The 22,303-nt window shown below is 37.6% G+C and overlaps 2 protein-coding genes across 2 annotated transcripts; one reads left to right on the top strand and one right to left on the bottom strand.

Annotated features, from left to right (window-relative positions):
* Positions 1–3,005: 3,005 nt before the first annotated feature.
* On the bottom strand, positions 3,006–12,949 carry LOC140234195 (vacuolar protein sorting-associated protein 28 homolog). Its single transcript, XM_072314263.1, has 7 exons — positions 12,837–12,949; positions 10,254–10,288; positions 9,507–9,634; positions 7,120–7,222; positions 6,136–6,237; positions 4,912–5,057; positions 3,006–3,422 (listed from the first exon to the last, which is right to left on the bottom strand). Exons 1-7 carry the CDS (start codon positions 12,868–12,870, stop codon positions 3,296–3,298), a joined length of 675 nt encoding a protein of 224 aa, XP_072170364.1. The 5' UTR covers positions 12,871–12,949; the 3' UTR covers positions 3,006–3,295.
* A 295-nt stretch (positions 12,950–13,244) lies between these two features.
* On the top strand, positions 13,245–18,051 carry LOC140234282 (ankyrin repeat domain-containing protein 66-like). The gene is made up of 4 exons (XM_072314342.1): positions 13,245–13,256; positions 14,642–14,853; positions 16,096–16,324; positions 17,294–18,051. Exons 2-4 carry the CDS (start codon positions 14,715–14,717, stop codon positions 17,463–17,465), a joined length of 540 nt encoding a protein of 179 aa, XP_072170443.1. The 5' UTR covers positions 13,245–13,256; positions 14,642–14,714; the 3' UTR covers positions 17,466–18,051.
* Positions 18,052–22,303: the final 4,252 nt, after the last annotated feature.

Raw genomic sequence — 22,303 nt, 5'->3', positions numbered from 1 at the left:
AAATAAATATGCAGCCCATTATTAACATTCACCAAGAACTGTATTTCATTTAATACAGTTGTAGAAGGGCTTCAGCTATGATAAAGGGGCATTCCACACGATTTTCATAATTTCAAATCCTGTAGTACATACATCGACAGCAAGTATAGATTTGTGGAATTTATTGTGGTCCTTGAGTAGTGAAATCAATACTCTGAAAACCTAAAACAAATTACACTGAACAAAGATGATGACATAGGAGCCTCAAATACATATTTCAGAAATGTAACATTGTAATTCCATTATAATACCACATGCTTAACAAGTTCACCTGTGTAGAATTTACGTATGCCTTCTTCTTTTGTTCTGCTTCCTTGAGCCCCAACTTGTGTATTCTTGTTGTAAGGCTGCCAAGTTATCATCCTTGTTCATTGTGATTTGTTATAAATTTTGAAAACACTCCTATTCCCCTTCTTAATCACTAGGGCCTACACATTCTGAAACTCTGCACCCCGTGTAACCAATTTATAGCTGTTCATATGTAAAAGTCTGAAAATCATCTGGAGGTCTCCTTTAACAAGATCGAATAGTTTCAGAATTCACAAATGAATCAACAACAGTAATGGGATATCTCCCACATGACTCAATTAGGAAAGTATTGAGAGTGTAAGTCACAGCAGTGTACTTTTCTGTCGATATTTATATAGTACAAATTGTAGCAATTATCATTACAGTTAAATAAGTTTCAACCTGCAAAAATGTGCAAAATGAATGTGTGCATCTTTATTTGAAGCTGTAATTGGTACAGAGTTGTAGCCCACCCAACCTTTCTATCTGAGAAATAGGGATGATTCGGCTAATAAGTAAGAAAGCAAGAGCAAGAGCATCATACATGCAATAAAATTATCAAGAAAAAACAATCCTTTACAAAAAAAAAAAAAAATCATATAAAAACAAGATCTGGGAATGGTCAAAATTCAGATTTTTTATTTTTTCATTTCTCCGAATTCAGAACTATGGGTGGTCTGGGGTTGCAATTTCTGTTCACATATTACTGATTAACCTTACGATCGTTCGCAAAGCTTACCATGCCATCATTTCCCATACATCTAATAAGTATCATCTCAAGAATGCAAGATGAAATTAAAATGGCATTTGTTAAAGTTGGCATTAAATCATTCTTCAAGATGAGCACTGAAGATGACAGAATTCCTCCAGTTTCCTTTGAGCCACACTAGAGTGTCTATAATGGCCGCTGAACGTAATCATACATCATCGTGAAACAAAATAATTTACATTTACATGCCGTTATTGTAAGACCTTGAACTGAATCAGTAATAAGTCTACAGAGCAATTTAAAATTTCAAACTACACAGAATTTAATTCACTTTCAGTCTAGTCTCAAAACCCTTGGAAATTACATCATTATACTTGTATATGTGACCAGTCACTGCCCCCCCCCCCCCAAAAAAAAAAAGAAAGAAAGAAAGAAAGAAAGAAAGAAAGAAAGAAAGAAAGAAAGAAGTTGTAGACCCTATAGCTGAGAGGAATGCAAAGTAGGGTGATCATGGTGGGAAATTTGGATATAAAGATTAAAGGGTACAAATATGGCATCATTACTACTCCCCATCAGAATTTTAATGTCTAATACCTAATGTTTCTTATCATTTAATAAACAATGATTTGTTCAACTACAGCATGTTGCTATAGTGTCTTGAATTACCCTATTGTGCTTGAATGCCTAACATCCTATCTGCTTACGTGCGTATAAAATTCAAAGCTCATTTTAACACAACCTGTGTGTTCATCTAATGGCAAGCTTTCGTACTGTTCTTCTGGTAGGTTTCTCTGAACAAAATTGAGCATATCATACTCACTGAACAGTTAGGAGTCTGATGAATTTCAAAATCAAGAAATGTTGTTAGTTACTTTATGAGGCTTGCACAGTACAGGGCCATATTTACATCATTGATATGTATCAATATTCAGACACATAGCAAGGTTACATACCAGATATTCCTTTTTTGTTGTTGTTGTTGCCTCTTCTTAACATTGATTTCCAATCACAAATTATTTATGGAAGACAAACCATCTCTTTTTTTTTTATCTACAGACAGTATCTACATGTGACTAATGATTTCTATAGTTTTTAATGGAAAGTAAAATCATTCTGTAAAACTTAATATATGGCATGTCTTTAAGGCTGGTAGATATGAATTAAGTGGCAACAAATTCACCGAATTATACAGATGATACATTTGTTTGTTTCTTATTTCATATGCTAACAATTGTGGCTCACTCATATTTTCTTTTGAGGGGACTGATGTATTCTTTAAAGGGGCATTTTACACAAAATTTGAAAAGTCTCAAAAAATTGTGTTTAAGAGTTTGAAAGTTGAAGGACAGAAATTCTGATGATATAACTGAAGAAGTAATTAACAACGAACAAACCTCTCTCAGATATGCAGTATAGCAGAATGTTACGCTATGAATTCCTAGTGGCATAACAGATTTGTGGTAAAGTGGTAAATACAATGTTTATCAAAAATAAAGAGGTATTATTACACAATGACTGGAGCAGGTTCTGTATTCACAATTTTCATATGTGACCCTGCATCACAAAACGAACACAAAGTTGCCAGACATGAAATTTTAGTTAAGAGCATATTCTGAAAGAGCAGACTCGAAGCTTTAAAATGGTGTATAACTCAAATCAAATGGACTCTCCTAACCCATCTACAGTTAAAGAAAGCACACACTCGGGAAAAGTGTGAACTGAAACCACCAGAGTAACAACAATGAAGGGATTATCAGATTAAAATGAAATTGAGCATCCCTTATTAACACATTCTGTCCATAATTAACGCCAACTTTCAAAGCAGTAGCATCATCCTTTCAAAAGTTATTAGAATTGAAAAAGAGTGTGTACACGGTTTTTAAGAAATGAAAAGGGGACTCTAAAGACACAATTAATCACACTGATTCTACCAAAAAACTGCTCGAGATAAATTGCTAAAAAACACACTTTCCTGCCTGTTTTATGATCCCAATTTTTAGCGTAATGTAGAAGAAGACTTGCTCTTTCAGAAAATATGAAAAAGTCAAGATCGGCTAGGTTAACCCATTTCACCTATTTTCAGTCCTCAAACAAAATCAGTGTGTGCGACTTTTTGTTCGTTTTGTGATGCACGGTCACATTTGGTGTCTTCACCATTCCAAAATATGTACACGTGTGGCTGAGAGATCTGAACTTGCACTTTATTTCTGCACACATACATCAGGAACAAGAAAAATTATATTAAATCCAGTATTTGCCTCACTGCCCCGAGCCGCTCAGCGTTCTCATGAAACTGTTGTACGCGGAGTCGAGGTCATAGAGGAGCTGCCTGATTTGCTCCTCCGAAAGTTCGTCTGCTGCCCTCATGGCGCTCATCGTCTTCAACCTGCATCATCACATAGATTCAAACAAGTTAGGACAATTGCAAGGCTTCTGTCAACATGGAATTTGTATTTTTACAGTATTCAAAGGAAAAAAAAAATCATATATAAATAAATAAAGAAAAAAGATCTTCAACAAATCAAGGCCCTGGTAAAAAATTGAAAGATAATCAAAATGACGCACAAATACAAGCCTTTACAGTTCGATTTTGTGTATACAGAGAAATCTTTGAATATCCTCTGCAAGCTGTTATACAGTTAATCTTGCCTAAGTCAAATCTATTTGGACTAAGATGATAACTTCCACTTAGGGAAAATTTGACTTATGAGGGATTAAAATCAATAGAATATAAAGAGAAGAAGACTTGAAAAGACCTTAGACTTCGGTAATTATTCAACTTCGTAAGGTTAGGAAACCTCGAGGTTTAGCTCTTGCCCCCTAACTACGACGTGTGTCCACACGACGAATCGTAACCTCGAGGTTACGAAACCTCGAGGTTACGAAACCTCGAGGTTAAGCTTCTGCCCCCCGTAACTACGAGTGGGTCCCACTCGATGTTAAAACCACAAAACTGGAAGTCTCAGCCCACACTGCTAACAAGGCGTCTATTATTTTATTCTTTAGTCCAACCCTGTTGGACTTGCTTACAGGTACTCTTTTTCTCTGTCATGGTATGCAGAGATAGCACTGCACTGATGACATTATGCCTTTATGAAGATATTCGCCGAAAACATTTTTTTAGCGTCGGAGAAGAATATAGAATACAGTAGCGAGTTCGACGTGTTCAGTTTCAGAGATCAAGCGCATGAGAAGAAAAGATGATGTTGTTGTGTCGTGCGTCATAGGTTTTTCACGTGTAACGTATATGTGGTGTACGTTTGGGAGGTTGACCCAGAAGCAGAGGGAAATTGTGGGGGCTGGAGATTACGGCGAGGTCACTCTTAACTTCGAGTTCGTTGTTTTTTGTGCTTAACTACGAGTGGGGACCCCCCCCCCCCCCCCCCCCCCCCCGCGGCTCGTGGTTAGAGCGCTAACCATAAGATTTCTCGTGGCTCGAAACATCGAGCAAACCTCGAGATTTGCTAACTACGAGTACGTCTTCACGGTCCCTAACTACAAGCTCTAACCTCGAAGTTTCCTAACTTCGAGGTTAAGGGCTCCCGTCTGAACGTAACTATTGCCACCAGTAACATCACATCAGGTAACATATCATAATTTCTGAATTTGACAGGCTGCCGACAGGGCTTGAATGACACATGCATTTATGTTGACCATAAAATATATCAAATATTGCCTTGTCTACAATTGTAATACAACATTCGACATGTCCTTGGGAGTTATATTACCCCCTTGAGAAAGCATTTTCCTTAAAACTGCACACTTCATGGAAAATATAATCTCTTGGGAAAATGTAACTCCCCCTGGGATGTTAAGTGTTATATTGCACCTCTAAATAGGCAATATTTGTATAATATCCCACTGTTGTCCCATACCAGTTGTTTATCTTGTCCTTCCCGTCGTACTCGGCGGGCAGCGACCCCATCCTGCTCATCGTCTCCATGAGTTCCCTGACCTCTGGTTCGACCTCGTCCACCGCCTTCATGTCCAGACGCAGCTTATCCATCACTGTGATGAATAGCTGAAATGGGAGGGACATGTTCCAGTCATTACACATTTTGTTGTCATCAACAATGATACAGAGTACTGTAAAAGTGGAAATTTTCGCTTATTTTGCGCAACCACAAGCTAGCGCGAAAATAAAAGTACTTGATTGTTTGTGTACGACACATTCCAGTAGTTAATGTCTAGAGTGCGAAAATTACTCCAGCGAAAATATCCACTTTTACAGTATTCTCTTCATAAAGAGGTCAGATATGACAAAAAAACTCCTCGAACAAGGTGATTTCACAGGTCTTAACTCTTCATATTTTTGTTTTTGTTTTTTAAACCCCTTTTCATCCATGTTATCATGACATTTCCCTGAATCTGTCATCAACAATGATACTGCTCATCACCACAATAAACACACCTGAATCCACAGATTACATAATAGCAAACTATAGTAAACGTCCATGTTTTCGCATGATTAATTTTTCACGCTGAGGTGCTCAAAAATATATTTGTGGGTTCTTGAATTCACACTGCACAATTGTCAACCCATTCAAAATGTGCAGAGAAAATTGTGAGGATATGTTCACAGGTTTTAGAATTCGATCTAGCCAAGAGAAGCGCGAAATGTGGGAAATTAGTGTACCACAAAAATTTGTGCTTTTACAGTAGATTTTAAGTTGAAATTTTGCATGATTCTCATGATTGCTTGAATCAGAAAATTGAACTCATATTCAGCTATCAAAGGACCTCAATAAATATTTCTAATCACATTTCGCAGCTAAGTTGCATGATGAAAAAAATACCAATAATGATATTAAAGATGGTTTTTGCTTTTGTTAATATTACCATCATCTTTATCACTTACATTAGTTTATGCATCACATCATCATTGCTGTACTTAATTTCACCAGATGTCAAAATTATCAGAGGTGTTCGCATGTACAATTGTAGCACAAAATATCTCCCGGTGCACTCTACAATTAATGTGGGCCTATACAGAAAACCAAATCTATATAACATGGAAACGGTATTCAGTTGTTGAAAACTGTACATTTTGTACATGCTGATATAGGAGCACAAAGACGTTACACGCTGGTCTGACTTACTGAAACAATCTGTGCTATGCATTCACTTGTGTTCCCATCATCCTTCTTGATCGTGATTGGTCGGTCCTCCTGTATTCTTTCTATTGCTGCTGGGCAGTTCATCTATGAACACAATGAGAATTCAGAAATAACGTAATATACAAAGCAAATGATACATGAAAGACAAAAACATTTATCAAAGCATTTTGATAGTTCATCATCAGTTACATACCTGCCAACATTTCAAGATGAAATATCTTACTCGTGGATTGCAAAAATCTTATTTTATATGCAAACTGAAGTTAAAAATCTTACTTTCAGTCAAATCTTCAGAAAATACACATGAAAGGTATATCTAAATATTTTTTCAAAATCTTATTTCTCTGACAGAAAATCTTATTTGCTATCTTTAATGTAAAAAATCTTACTGAATCTGATAAAATCTTATTAGTTGGCAAGTATGCATTTAATGCCTTCAAGTCTAAACTCATTGACTGGAAACAGAAGTATCCTGGTAATAGATTTTATCTGAATCGCATAAACTGACCACCCTGTGGATACATCACACTGAACTTTTTAGGACCAGGATTGGACCTGTTGATGGTCCTCTCAGTCTTTGACTTGTTGGGTGCTATCTTAGGTATCACATAGTAATTCAGGTAATACAATACAGCCAACCTTACCCAAGTTGAATCTATATGGACTGAAGAAATAGCTTTGACTTTTAGGGAAAAATCAACTTTCCTACGAGAGATTCAAATCAATAGAACATAAAGAGAAGAGGACCTGAAAAAACCTTAAACTTAGGCAATTATTTGACTTCTGTGAGGTCAACTTAAGGTCGACTGTACAAGAGAAAGCAAAATATGTGCAAGGATATTACTTATAAAATAAATGAAATGATGGGGGAACACACTGGGCAGCAAATACAAAATGTGCCTAATTGAATGGCATGAACATTTCTTGGATATGAAGTCATCCATGAATGTGGGGCTGACAACTTACCCTGTATTTCTTCATAAAGTCATCTACTGTTGAGAATTCTCCTTTTACGTGTCTGAAGGCTGCCTTGTACTGCATGAGGAGTTTGGAACAGGACCCTGTGTACCTGCATTCAAGATAATAACACATGAAAGCAAGTAAGAATGATGTTTCAGTGCATTTTGCAGTGATGAGGGTGTACTGTAAAACCAGAAATATTTGCAGCATGACATCTTCACAAATTGCCACCAGTTGGCATTCAATTCATAGAGTGTTGACAAGATCTTATGTGTGCATTTTAAGTTTGTGATCTTGGCCCGCGCAAGATTTAAATGCATGTAAAAATGCCTGGTTTTACAGTATACTGCAGCAACTATTGTAACTAAGGAAAAAAAAAAACCACAAAACAAAATAAAAACAAAAACAACTAGAATTATCACTGAAGGTGATTAATACTCCTGCCCCTAGTGTTGCTTTATAGTATGTGATGTCATGAGGGCAATCATACAAACAAAATGTGACCACAGTTGCTTGAGTGCTATGGTAACAGTTGGTTCCACAAGGTTTGGGTAAAAAGTGTGGTTACCATGGCAATGCATTGTCTGATACAAACACAAGGGATTTTTTTTGCATACACTTAAAGACCATCATACACACCAAATTTGACCTTCATAGCTTGAATGGTTTATTTTGATACAAAAATGAGTGGTTACCATGGCAACACATTTTCCTTATACTAACACATTAGTGTCTTGCAAAACTACACTTCTAGATCATGATACATACTAAATTTGACTTTAATTGCTTGAATGATGGAAAAGTTCTTCCATCTGCAAGGTTTTGGTAAAATTGTGCTTACCATGGCAACGGTTTGTGTGACAAACACAAAAATTTTGTGTTCCATATCTATACCTCAGGGCCATAATGCCTACCAAATTTGGTTTCGATTGCTTGAAAACTGTGGAAGAAGTTCACTCCACAGGATTTAAAAAACAAACAAGCATGCAGTTACCATGGCAACGCATTGTCCGATACAAATACAAGGACATTTTGCAAAACTACACTTAAAGAGCATCATACACACCAAATTTCACCTTCATACAAACTAAATGGTTCAATTTGATACAAAAATGAGTGGTTACCATGGCAACACATTTTTCTTATACTAACACATTGGTGTCTTGCATAACTACACCTCCCGATCATCATACGTACTAAATTTGACCTTAATTGCTTGAATGTGGAAGTTATTCAATTCACAAGGTTTTGGTAAAATTGTGGTTACCATGGCAACGCTTTGTGCGACAAACAGAAAAATTATGTGTTCCACATCTATGCCTCAAGGCCATAATGCCTAACAAATTTGATTTCAATTGCTTCAAAACTGTGGAAGTTGTTCACTCCACAAGATTTCGAAGAAAACATGCGGTTACCATGGCAACGCTTTGTCAAGTACAAACACAAAGAGTGTCTTGCATAACTACACCTATAGATCATCATAGATATCAATTTTGAAATTGATTGCTTAAATACTATGGAAGTTATTCAATCCACAAAGTTTTGGTAAAATTATGGTTACCATGGCAACGCATTGTCCGACAAACACAAAAAACATGTCTTGCACATCTATACCTCAATATCATCATTTACCCTAAGTTTTCATTTAAATTGCTTCAAAACTGTAGGAGGAGTTCGCGACGCAAGATTTTGCAACAGACCGACCGCCCGCCCGCCCGCCCGATCAACATCACGGTGATTCCTATATACCCCCTTCACACTATGTGTGGCGGGGGTATAAAAAACCCAAATTAACCCCCCCCCCCAAAAAAAAAAAACAAAACAAAACAAAAAAACAAAACAAAAACAAAAACAAAAAACAAAACAAAACACACACACAAAAAAAAACATGGCAACAACCAACAACAAAACCAACTAACCAAACAAACAAAACAAGTACAAAAACAAAATATAACAAAACCATCTACCAGGACCATTCTTAAATGGGGTGATGTTGTACAATCCTTCATGCAAGTATCCATCACTATGATTACTTCTTCAGTTTGTATAGAATTTGCAAGACCAAGTGCAGAAGGAGGATTAACAGAATAATTCTAACATGATAATGATATCAATCAGGAGTGGCTTCCTACAGAGTGCACATTACATCAAACAATGATGCTAATTGCGCTTGAGAGGAAAACACTAGACACTGAGTGACTGAGGACCATGAGAACAGTGAACAACTATGAACAGACCATACAAATGAAATAATTACAAAAGAGAAGATAATACATTCTACATATCATATATATAGTGTAGACATATCTACATGTAGGTAGGTATTCATGAACTACAGAATACTTCATTATTTATCAACACTTCGGTATATGTTTGCGTTTAGAGGAACTTACTCTTTGGCTGGTACTGCGTCTCTGATATACGCCTTCTCCAGCCATTCCAAAGTATTGATGACAGCAAACAGTTCTGCCATGTTGTCATATTTCTCTCTTTCTCTCACATTTCGAAACAGCTTCACCTCCTGCCAAACAAACAATGATATATATATATATATATATATATATATATATATATATATATATTATTTTTTTTTTAAACATCCATTATCTTTCTGTGATTATCTTTACAGTTTTGTTCAGCATCATAGTCCATGCAAAATATGTGAAAAACATATTTGTAGACTGGTGACTGAATCACAAACTTTGGGATAACATCATACAGAGGCTCTTTGTTCCAAAATATGTGTAATATTGTAGGTATGAATGTATAATTTACTCCTTTTTAAACAAATCCTTTGAAAATACTGATCATGGGTGGCTGGGAAATGCTTCATTATTCACAGGATATTTCCATGCAATCACATCAACAGTTTCAGAATGATTCAATGACTAAATTTAAGAAATTCAATTAATAATAATTAATTAATAAATTTGTAAACACTGCTCATTGAAAGTAAAACAGATCTTAATTTACTTGATCCTTGGAAGGTCTTCAGATTACTAGACTTCAATAAATGTAGTAAAGTAGTAGTATTCAAGTATGCACTATGTTTGCAAAAGCCATACAAGATGAAACATGAGATGAATATGACTCTCATGTATTTAAGATAAGAGCTCTAAACTCTTCATAGACACTCTTACCTCATACAGTTCTGGCCGATGGCTTGGGGCTGCACCTGGAAAGAAGAAAAGGGAAAATGTCTTGTAAATTTGAAGACACTTGACTGACTGAAATAATACCTTGTCATAAAATAACAGGCAAAGCAAACACACACACAAAAAGGTTCTTTTATTTTACGGCAACTGAATATAAACTGAATATTACATCTAGAATTTTTTTGATTTCATCATTAATTTAAAGAAATAATAACAACAAAGTGTAAATTCATAGCCATGATATTGGAATGAACATGTAATGTAATTTACTATTTAGCATCTAGAGGAACCTTTGTACTTTCATGCATACTACAGAATTAGTCTACACAACTTTACAAGTATACAGGGGAGTGCAGATACAGGTACAGTTAGCCGTATTAACCAGGCCTCGATCGTGACCGCACTCCATTATACTATGGCAGTTTTATTACAGTATTAGGCCTAACGTTAGAGTTAAAGGGGAAGTCCGGACAATTATCAGCCGTTTCTTGTGTAAAGAACAATATTTCATGAACCTACTACCCTTTTCCCGACGAGAAAAGACCATCAGGTACATTTGATATGATTTTTTTTTTAAATAAGGTAATTCTTCATGTTCGAATCCGTCGCGAGCAGCCCTTCGTACTATCTGTCCCAGGATGCATTGCGCGTGACGTATCAGGCGCAGTTTCCTCAGCTGAGAGCACCGCGAGCGAAGCCCAGCTACGCATCAATCTCCCATTGCACTGCTGACTGTGGCGCGGTATCTGCATGCCTGCCTAGGTGTGCCTTGTTGGCGCTACCGCAGGAGACCGTACACCGATTTAGGAGTGCTGTTGCCAAATGCTGTATTCCTTTATTCAAATAATCTTCGGTATATATCTATATAAAATCCATCAAAGATTAATGTAAAATAGATACAATGCTATATAACATTTTCGTTTAATTGAAATATTTATGTATTGTAATACTGCCGTACTTATTAGTGTCCACCCCATCACTTACAATGCATTGGCTATTGTTGCCATCAGAGTGATCAGGCTGCTCAGGCATACATTTACGTCTGCTGCTGCCAAATGCTATCACAATCCGCGATCGTTTTTTCGACTTCTGAGTGTGAACAATCTGAAATCAGTCTGTCAATTTCAGAATTATTGCCTCTCTTGTTGTCCGAGACTGTTAAGTGTGTCTGATGGTGGTAAATTATGACAGTATACATGTGACTTGAACCGCGGAAGAAATGCCAGCGCCAGCTTCATCATACTACTATATACTAGTAGTACCGTGCCGCCAGTATACGCGCCGGTAACGGCGACCAGCAGCCCAATACACACAGCGTAATGGGACTGCGTACTGTAGCATTCAGGATCACGATAAGGTAGTATTGAGGATAAATATCAACTTAAAATCGAAATATTTCTTCAATTTGAAGACTTACTAGTAAAGTTAAAGTATTGAAAACAGGCTTCGGACAACGTTTGGTTCTGCCAATAGTCCCTTTCTGTTCAAATTGATGACTTAAATGTGACTCGGTCGAGAGGAACCTTGGAGAGATACACTGAATTATTGACGGCCAGCACAGGCGCACACATCACACGCGCACAAATTTCAAATCCATTGACAACCGGACAAGATGCGCTGGCCGTCAATTCAGTGTACATGTAGCTCTCCCTGGTTCCTCTCGACCGAGTCAAATTAAGTCATTAATTCGAACAGAAAGGGACTACTGGCAGAACCAAGCATTGCCCGAAGCCTGTTGTCAATACTTCAACTTTACTTGTGAGTCTTCAAATTGAAATTGAAGAAATTTTTCGAATTTCAAGTTGATATTTATCCGCGATACTACCTTGTCATGATTCTGAATGCTACACTAGTGCGCAGCCCCATTGGGGAGTATGACGAGGCTGCATCGAGTAGTATTTGTAAGTTTTGACGACAAACTTGTATTGGAGAGCCATCTTGCGCACCTTTCCCGCACATTTTCTGGGTTCGGAATGGTAACAAAACTCTTCTTCTGGCCATCGCCCGGTTTATTAGAACACCCAAACACTTGACACATCTGTGCTGCGTGCATCCGCTGCATGCCCGACCCGTATCGCCGTTGCTCAAGCAGGGCTCCCCGAGCCAGCTGATGCTCCAAACAAAAAGCAATGTGGGGCTAATACGTCACTCCGTCACGTGATCTTTCTCGCCGGCATACAGAAATCGAACAGTTACGATTCAAAATTAGTGTTAATAGTGATGCTAAAAAATCGATTGTGGCGAGTTGGTAGGGTATTTTTCGATGAAACTTAGTCATTTTGGTCCTTGACCTTGATTTATGTAGATTTTGGTGAAATTTATTCAAAATCGTCCGGACTTCTCCTTTAATATGGAGCTAGAGTAGCCGTAGCGCAGCACGGACTAACCCATGTTAGAGCCTGCTAGACTACAGTAGAGCTCAGACTCCAGATGAGATGAGATATGAGCAGAGTTTTGTACACTAGCAAAAATTACAAGGTGTGGGACTGAACTAACGAGCCCGCACATTAACGTTACAACAGACTACCTCATTGTTACTGATATTTTAGACAAAAGAAACCAACTCACTTGAATTCTGTGTAACCGGTACTCCTGCAAACATATTTCAGCCGCTTTTCTTTGGTTTGGGTGAATTAAAAACAAAACTTCCTCGAATTTGTCTGCTGGTTTGGTCTTCTGATTCTCATAAAACGTAGACCAGTTTCGTCGATGACGTCATTTGTAAAAACTGAGAGCGCAACTAACCTCATGTGACAGCTTTTATCTCTATTTTTGTCAATATAATTGCTTTTTATTACAAATATACTCTTCAAATCAAATTCAGTGTTTTAACCGGTGAATTAATACTATTTTTTTTTTAATTTTTATCTTCACTAACGTCATCATTGTAGAAAATAAATAAAAAATATCTTATACTGACTGGAATACATTCTAGCATTTATTAGCATAAACTTGTATACAAGCGAGTCATGGATACATCAACCTGAGGTGAGAACCTGTTTGTAACTTAGATTTTGCTTAGATGGTCTAGATCTATTAATTTGTAACTTCTTTTAACTGTTAGCTGCAAACTATATGTGCAATCCCTTGGCAAACGTCATGACTATTGTTAGACCCTCTCCATGTAATAAATGTGTGTAGTAACAAATGTAAATTGCTGTAGATTCTGCACTATGTCTGTACCGCACTGCCATAAGAGTATTGCCAGGGAGCCGGGAGGCCGGAGGTGGGATAATCAATTCCCACCTCTAACGTTTCTACTGTCTAGCTCCCTGGTGTTGCGCTCAATAGTGAATAGGCCTATGTAACGTTTAAACTAACGGTATACGCATGAAGAGGTAGAACACTGTTCTGAATTCTAACTAACGTTGCGCTGCTAGGTTCTAGACCTTTCACACTAGTCATTGTTAGATCTTGAACCTTGATGAGATAATCCTTGATGATGGATATATGAAGCAGGTCTTTCCGAACTAAACTGGTTAGGTATGGTATCAGGTACTGCAAATATGGCATGGCATTTGTAACCCCATTGGCCATACCAATATTACCATGTCTGCATGATGTCAGGTGTTTTTTTTTTCAAAATATAGAAATAAATAACAATTATATGTAATAGCTAGACATTGACTGGCAGCAATACCTTCAGAAATCAACATCTTCTACAATACAAGAGGGCATGATTCCCACTTCTACTTCAGAACACCATTATGCACCAATCTGGTGTAGATCTATAGCTCATCCTTTTTCCCCAGAATGCGAACTGCCAGAGACTGGAACCATCTACCAGCAGACCTGGCTGACTCACCCTCCCTCGAGGCATTTAAGTTCTTCTTGAGGGAGACGTAACTGAATCTCATATGAGAAATTATGGGTTTTTAGTACGTGCACTCCATGTATATATTTTGTAAATACACTACTTGTGGAATTTGACTGGTGGAGCACACATACGGCTGCACACTCTCACACATTACAGTGTGTAATCTTCAAGCATAAAGCTGCACTTAATGGAAGAAGAATAGTCTAGAGACAAATAGCAAATATTGTAATTGCAAGCTGTGTAAATAAGTAACATTTCGCTTGTACTAGCCCGACCAGACGCTGTGCGAAGCACGGCTTGATTTATACAGCGACTGGGCTGTGTATAGAGTTATAAATATGCATGGCCGGTGGAACGGCTTGTCAGCAGGAGAAACCCGGAAGTGGTGGAAGGGGAGAGATGAGCTGAGGACCCCTTTTTTTTTTTTCCCTCGTTGGCTCATGTTTCAAGTAGAAACGCTATGACAACAAAAGTCATACCTCACATTGCACTGTGGTAACGTGATGTAGACCATGTACAAAATGCAACACAAAATGTTTCTACATTGTATTTGCAGACATTTATGAGCCTGTCAGACCTGTTGAGTGTTAGACCTACATTGTACTGGAGAATCGTCAGTGACTGATGTCATGACGGAACTACATGAAGCAGCAGCATCGGGAGACAGTGATCACATTGAGTCGCTCCTGGCTACGGGGAAGTACGACATCAATGGACCCGACTTGGAGTGGAATTCAAGATGTCCCCTTCACTGGGCTGCCATAAGAGGTAGGAGTGATCATATTTTTCATCTTCTTCTTTTTTCTTTTTTTTTTTCACCCTCCATGTGTGAAATCATCTTACATGGCGCCGGCGCTGTGATTTTAAAAGTGTGTGTACAACTTGTGTGTGTGTGGGGTGGGGGGCAGTCTATATTTCTGATACCACTTCCTGGTTTCATCAGCTGACAAGCCCCGAGCTCTCCCCCACCCCCCACCCCCACCAGTTGCACTGGCCCTGCTACTATGCAACTAACCATCATCAGTTGAATTGTACAGTTAACCTGAGCACCCAAGCCCATCTCGCTCAAGTCGAAGAATTGACTTAATTAGTGGAAGAGAAACCAAGTGTCAATTCCAATGTGTCAGTCAAAATTAAGTTTTTCTCCCGTCCTTATGGATGTAAGTTATGTGAGGTTGACTCTGATTACAAAGTCCATATTCCTTGCTTAGAACTTTTGTTGTTGTTGTTGCTGTAACAGTTGGAATTCTTTTGTTTTGCTATGCCCTTTCTTCTTCAGTATTATCTACCTTATTTTCTTGTATCCACCATCTAAACTTTCTGGGCATGTATTCAGTCTGTATTGGCAGAGGTTGTATTAATTTGTGACTATTAAGCAGACCCAGAATTTGCTGCCTTTGAGCAAATATGATTGCATTTTAAATGTGCCTTTTCTATGGTATTATATCTGTGCTGTATCTGTCACATTTTATGCAATATTTTGCAGCACTTGATAAAGGATTTCATCTACATGTAATCTCCAGAGAGATGTACAACCCTTTTTGGTACTGATGGTCACTGACACTTTTTTGACAAAGTTCACAAGATTTTGTAGCTCTAGATTTGCATCACATGAATGAACATACATGAGTGAATGATAGAATCATAAGCAAATAAATGAATACATGTGTAGATGAATACATGAATAAATTCATTAATTATCTAATTAATTGATCTATAATTGGTACAGACACAGACAGAAGTGCATACCAAAAGTGGTCTAATGATAATGATGATAAATGATTAATTCATATATAAGCAAATGGTAGATGAATGCATGAATAATTCATTAATTATTTATTCAATTAATTGATCTGTATTTCAATAATTGGTACAGACACATACATACATTTATACCAAAGCTAGTTTAACCATAAATAAATAATTATAAATATATTCTCTAAAAGAGAAATGTTGAAGTATTTCCTATCGTAGAAATCTTGAAAATTTTTCTATATGATTTTTGCTCAGGTCACTCAGAGAGCATCCGGCTCCTCGCTAGTTACGGGGCCAGACTGGATGCAGTGACGGACACTGGATGGTCTGCTGCCCATTTTGCTTGTGAGCAAGGAAAAATCTTGGCACTGAAGGCACTGTACAAGTCTGGCGCCCCCATTGACCTCCAGGACAATTATGGCGACACACCACAGAGGATTGCAGAGATCTATGGACACCATGACTGCATCGCCTTTATCTCTGAGTAGGTCTTACCTGCCATGCACCCGTATGTTTCTTCTCTATTAGATGAATAGGTGATTTCATTATATTGACTGGCAATGAATATGATACCATGAAATATTGGCCCTAACAAGTGCAATTTTCCCTGGTATTTTATGAAATATAGCCATCCAATGTAATTAATAATATCTATAATCATTATCTAGAGAACTGGTGAAGGCATAATCTGTGAAAAGTTTTTACTAGAACTTGAAGTAGACTCTGCACTAAGATGTGATTTGCACTTGTAGGGAGAGTTTGAGCACTTTATATAATAGCAAGCGTTGGTGCAACAAATGGGACAAAATCTGGGGCCCGTTTCATAAAACTTGTCATCAGTGACAACTGCCACATTTCTGTGACAAATTTGCTCTCAGCCAATCAGATGCAAGGATTTCAGTAGCTTGTCACATCTATGACAGTTTGTCACTGATGACAAGTTTTATGAAACGGGCCCCTGGTGTATTGTTGGATGACCACTTTTAATAATACAGAACTAGCCCATCCATAATGTGGGGAATTTAGTGTTGCATTGAATATGTAAATCAAGTGAACAAAAATATGTTTTTTAATGCACCTCTAAAATGCCAAATGTAGACAATAATGTACTTTGATAAGAAGTGTAATGCAATTATCCACCACTTAAAGTGCAAATTTCCCCTTTCCCCTTGTAGGTTGTGTATGTTATACGTTTGGGTTGATCGACATACAATTTTGTACATTGATATCTCTGAGAGTTTCTGGAAGCTTTCAGCCTTATTCACAAAATTGTGTTGAGAAGCCACCACCATGCTTTTAAACTGACAAGGTGCAGATATAAATCTATGTGCAACATTTGTGGCAATGAAATTAATGTGGTATCCCATGCATTTCACAAATGCATGTTAAGGATGTTATCAAAGTGAAACAAAATGCCAGTTTCCAAATTGTGGTTGCTGCACATTTTTCGCAGGGCCTTGATCGAGCTCGCTGAGAAGAAGCGTCAGGCAGAGATCGAGGCGAAGAAGGAGGCTGAGAGGCAGCGCATCGCGGAAGAAAAGGCCAAGCAGACCAAGTTCCTGAAGCAGCTGACGGAGAAGAAGGAGAAGAAAGTGGCATCGAGGTGGAAGAAAGGGAAGAGGTGATTGGGAGACTGAGGGGCTGGCTTCACACTCTGGGCATTCTCCATGGAGTGTATATTTGGGACTGTCTGCAATATGGGATATCCACTCTATGTATCAACTGCAAAGAAATTCAAAGAGCTTCAAGAGTGGAAAGGTTGTACTCATTTTATCTGAATAGAGTTGCCGCAAATAGTTGATATGGATGCTTTTTCTTCTGTAGTGTGATGCAATACAACGGGAGTGCACTGTATGAATTAGTTAATTAATACATAGGTAGTCAAAAGGATTTATACAGGATTCGATGAAATCATCAACTAATCGCTGCTACAATGTATGTGTCATTACTCTGTTGTTTGTAATTGTATGGGCAAGTTTGGGGAAGTTATACTGAGAGTCACTGTATAAAAAGCTGAGGATCTGTGAAATTCATCAGCGTAAGGTGGGTAAGTGATAGTGGATCTATAGTGTATGCCAATATCTGCATATTCTGCAATGATTAGCTTTTAATCAATGTGGTCTGGGCTTATATCCCATGTGTGTCTGAATCAAGACTAATCAAGACTAATCGTGATGGCACACTTGGAGAGCATTGGACCATTGTTTGTGTACCGGGGGGAGGGGGGGGGGGGGGGGCAGATTAATTCTCTGCTGAGAAGACTGCTTGATGCAGAAGGTACTAGTATCTTGTCAGCAAACAATCAGGGGACCAAATAGCCATCAAAAAGGCCATCAAATTCTTATCAAAGTGTATGAGGAAAATAATGTAACACACCAATTGACTAAAAAAAAAGGAGTTAAAAAAAATAAAAAAAAAGTAGCCTTGCATAAATACTCAATTCTGAATGATACATGCCATTAAAACCAAAACCAAAACAACAACTTAGTCTACATTCAAGGCAGCAGAGGCCTTATATATCCAAAGACTATGCAATGATCAGTTTGGCATCTTACAGGACTCATGCATTCATTTAGAGTACACTGTACTTGAATCATGTCTTTAGCATTCCTCCCCAATTTCAGAATTTTTATGTACTCATTTTTTTTTTTACCATATCAATTGCATACCAGTATGTATAAATTGTGTTTGTTGTACATTGTAGTGTTCATATACATACTTATTTTTTGCAATCATAATCTGTTTAATTATAATCGTGTTTCTGTTGGAGATAAATGAATGAATGGATGAATGAATGAATGTATGGATGAATGAATGTATGAATGTATGAATGAATGAATGAATGAATGAATGAATGAATGGATGAATGGATGAATGAGTGAATGGATGGATGAATGAATGAATGAATAATAGATAGATAAAACTGGAGTGGCAATGATGAAGGCCTTAATTCCACACAGACTGATTTGTAAAGGAAACAATGCAGCTGAATGTCATGATACTTTAAAAATCAGTATCACAACTACATGGAAGTTGGTTTGCCATAGTTAATGATAACTGTGCCATACAAATGAATTGAGTTTATGGATTAATCCGAGTGATTAAAAAGGTCTGATGAACATGAACTTGTATTGTTTATGAGCTTTTCTGTTGCCAGTCAGCTTGAAAAGAAAAAAAAAGTGTTGTAACTTTAAGGTCTCCTCTTCATGATTAGTTCATTTTATCAGACTAAAGCCCAACAATGGGCAAGAATAGCATGTTGAAGATATGGAGCAAATGTTGATTTTCAGCAGAACAAAGCTTGTTGCAAAAAGTGTCATCAGTCAGTGCCAGAAGGGCACTAATGTTGTATGGCGTCGACATCATTGCACTGTACTTCTGCCATCCTACACGGCGCCTGATTTCCCAATGTTACAGAGTTGAGGGGATATGACAGAAGACAGAGAGAGAGAGATAGATAGAGATACATGTAGATGGAGAGAGAGGTAGAGATAGATCGAGAAGAGAGAGAGATATAGAGAGAGATAGATGGAGAGAGAGAGAGAGAGATACATAGAAAGAGATAGATGGAGAGAGAGGTAGAGATAGATCGAGAAGAGAGAGAGAGATAGAGATAGATGGAGAGAGAGGTAGAGATAGATCGAGAAGAGAGAGAGAGAGAGATAGAGATAGATGGAGAGAGAGGTAGAGATAGATCGAGAATACAGATAGAGATGGAGAGAGATAGAAACAGATAGATGTACAGAGAGGTAGAGATAGATCGAGAATAGAGATAGAGATAGAAACAGTGAGAGAGAGAGGGAGAGCTTTTCACACATGTACACAGACATACAGACAGACAATACAAAGAAAGAACAAGGAGAGAGAGAAAAAAAAAACAAAGACAGGCAGGTATTAAGAGACGAGCAAGTACAGAGAAAAAGAGGAGAATGACAGACAGATTAACAGACAGCGAGAGAGGGACAGAGACAGACAATAATAGTGACAGCGAGAACCAAAAGGCTCGCGACTACCAGGCATGTAATGTATGGACTATATGCGAGAATCAATACCATGAGTAATAAAGCCAAATGTCTCCACAGATCAAAATGAACAAATGTCACCCACATTTTTGAAATGAGAATTGATTCTAATTATAAGATTCATTGCAGTCACTCTGAAAGCTGTGCAGAGACCATGTGCACATAATTGTGTCTGCTTTGGAAAGGACCATTGTTTTATTTGTAATGCAATACATGTATATATTTGGAATTGTTGCACATATTGATACTGATCAAAAGGTACACTGATCCACAGACAAAATTCAACATAAAATTCAGTGGATTTCATAAATGTTATTAAAGGGATGGTATAGTATTGGTTGAGATAAGGATATAAGTTTTAAACTTTTTGCGAGAAACTAAGAAACCACTTATGAGATGTTACAGAGCAAAGCGTTCTAAGAGGAATCCAAAGTTTATCTGATGAAAGTCTGTTTTGAAATGGCTGAGATACATAAAAAACAAAGTACATGTAAAACAAAGCGATCCTAATAATAGGTGGGTCCCATCTTTTATTAGGATTGCTTTGTTTTGGATATCTCAGCCATTTCAAAACCAATTTTCATCAAATGAACTCAATATTCCTCTTGGAATTACTTGTTCTTTCACATTTCATAAGCAATTTTTCATTATCTCACCGAAAAATGTTAGAAACCTAAAGCCAGGTCTCAACCAAAACTACTGTACGAGCTGAAATTTTCGCGTACAGATATTTTCGCAAATTGCTACTTGGATGACATTTTCGTGTGTTGGTAATTTCGCGGTTGCGAGGGTCTAACTGAACTTTAATATAGTTATTTGCGCGTTGTTATTTTTGCGTGTTGTTATTTTCAAAGGCGATTCGCGAAATTCGCGAAAATAAAACCACCGCGAAAATTTCAGCTCGTACAGTATACTATCCCCTTAACCTCTAGACCCAAAGTACCTTTTCGTGCTCATGTGTTTATTATAAATCGGGCTACAAGGATGCTGTTTGTCCTGCACTTTATGAAATGGGAACCACTTTCTTTGGCAGAGGAGAAATAAAGAGACACGGTTTGGAGAAAATCTGATGAAATGGTACGCAGAAAAATATCACAATGTGAACACAGGATATTTCATTGTACATAGGTGGCTGGAAGTTAAAGAACTTTAATGTACATCATCAATGCTCGCTTCAATCGGCTTTACAGTTCAAACACAGTAGACGCAAAGTCATAAGATGTGCTTGAGAAATGTACATTTTCAAATGAAATACATGGCAGCTTTCGCTCAGTAATGACCACATGACCATTACTGGGCCCTGTGTTATCAAAAGATATAATCGATTATAAGTTTCCTTACCACACAGGCTGCCACAGACTTGTAATAGAAATCAACTACATAATCAATTATAACTCTTCATAAAACAGAGCCCACGTAAGGTACTACCTGGGGAAAAAAAAAACAAACAAACAAAAACTGGGCACATACACCCAGTAATATCAATCTGAACTGGTATTGAAATGACAGAAATTACAATTTTAGTGAAAAACAAAATACTGGGCACATCTTTCAATCTTTCAATCAGGTCTTGAAGAGTTCTGCAACTGATGATACGGTTTATTCATATTCATATATCATATCAAGTTACAGAGAAGGGAGAAAGGAAGTAGTTTGACAAATATCATAAGCTGAAATCTTCCTTTTGTAGTTCAAAATTCACTGTATAAATATTTCCTTATTCTTTGATTACACCACTACAGGCATCAAAGAAATGGCCATGCAATGTCACAATTTTGATAAACATTCCTCACAGCTTGAGACAATACACACATTACTGTACTGCAAACTGGTTCCACAATTACTAAATCAAGGTTTATCGTTCCCGCTGCCCATTTCGCTCTCCACAAAATCCATAAAAATTTCAATTTTTGTCATGCAATTTCTCATAAGGTGATGTGAGAATATGACACAATCAGCTCATATATTTTGTATGTACGTGCCCATTGATAGTCAAAAAAAAAAAGGGGAAAAAAAGAGAAAAAACAAAAATTCTATCGCTCTTTTTAGTGATGAAGGTAAAGATATACTAGCATCAACCTGAGGCAGAAATGAATATAATCCTTGTGTGACTGGCCCAGCCTCTTTTCCCCGACAATCGTGGCAAGGTTTACTACTTACTACAGTGGAGCCTCATCATAATGATGTCAGATGTAATGAGATACCTGAAAATAACAGTAATTTTGCAGGTCCCATTCCTTTTACAGTTGAACCTCTCGTATCCGGACAAGTCGGGACCGGGGCTCATCCGGATAAGGGATTTGGCCGGATACGGGAGACTCAATGCTTTATACATGTACATACGTACACATGTACTGATGAAGCCCATTGTAGTACCACATGTAGTAATGGGTATACTGCAACCTTTTCATTGTTACATTTGGGGATGTTTCGGGATGTTG

The sequence above is a fragment of the Diadema setosum genome, chromosome 10 (assembly GCF_964275005.1).
Source record: "Diadema setosum chromosome 10, eeDiaSeto1, whole genome shotgun sequence".
Taxonomy (NCBI): Eukaryota; Metazoa; Echinodermata; class Echinoidea; order Diadematoida; family Diadematidae; genus Diadema; species Diadema setosum.
Note: the sequence above shows the minus strand (reverse complement) of the source record. Positions and strands in the feature narration are given on the sequence as shown.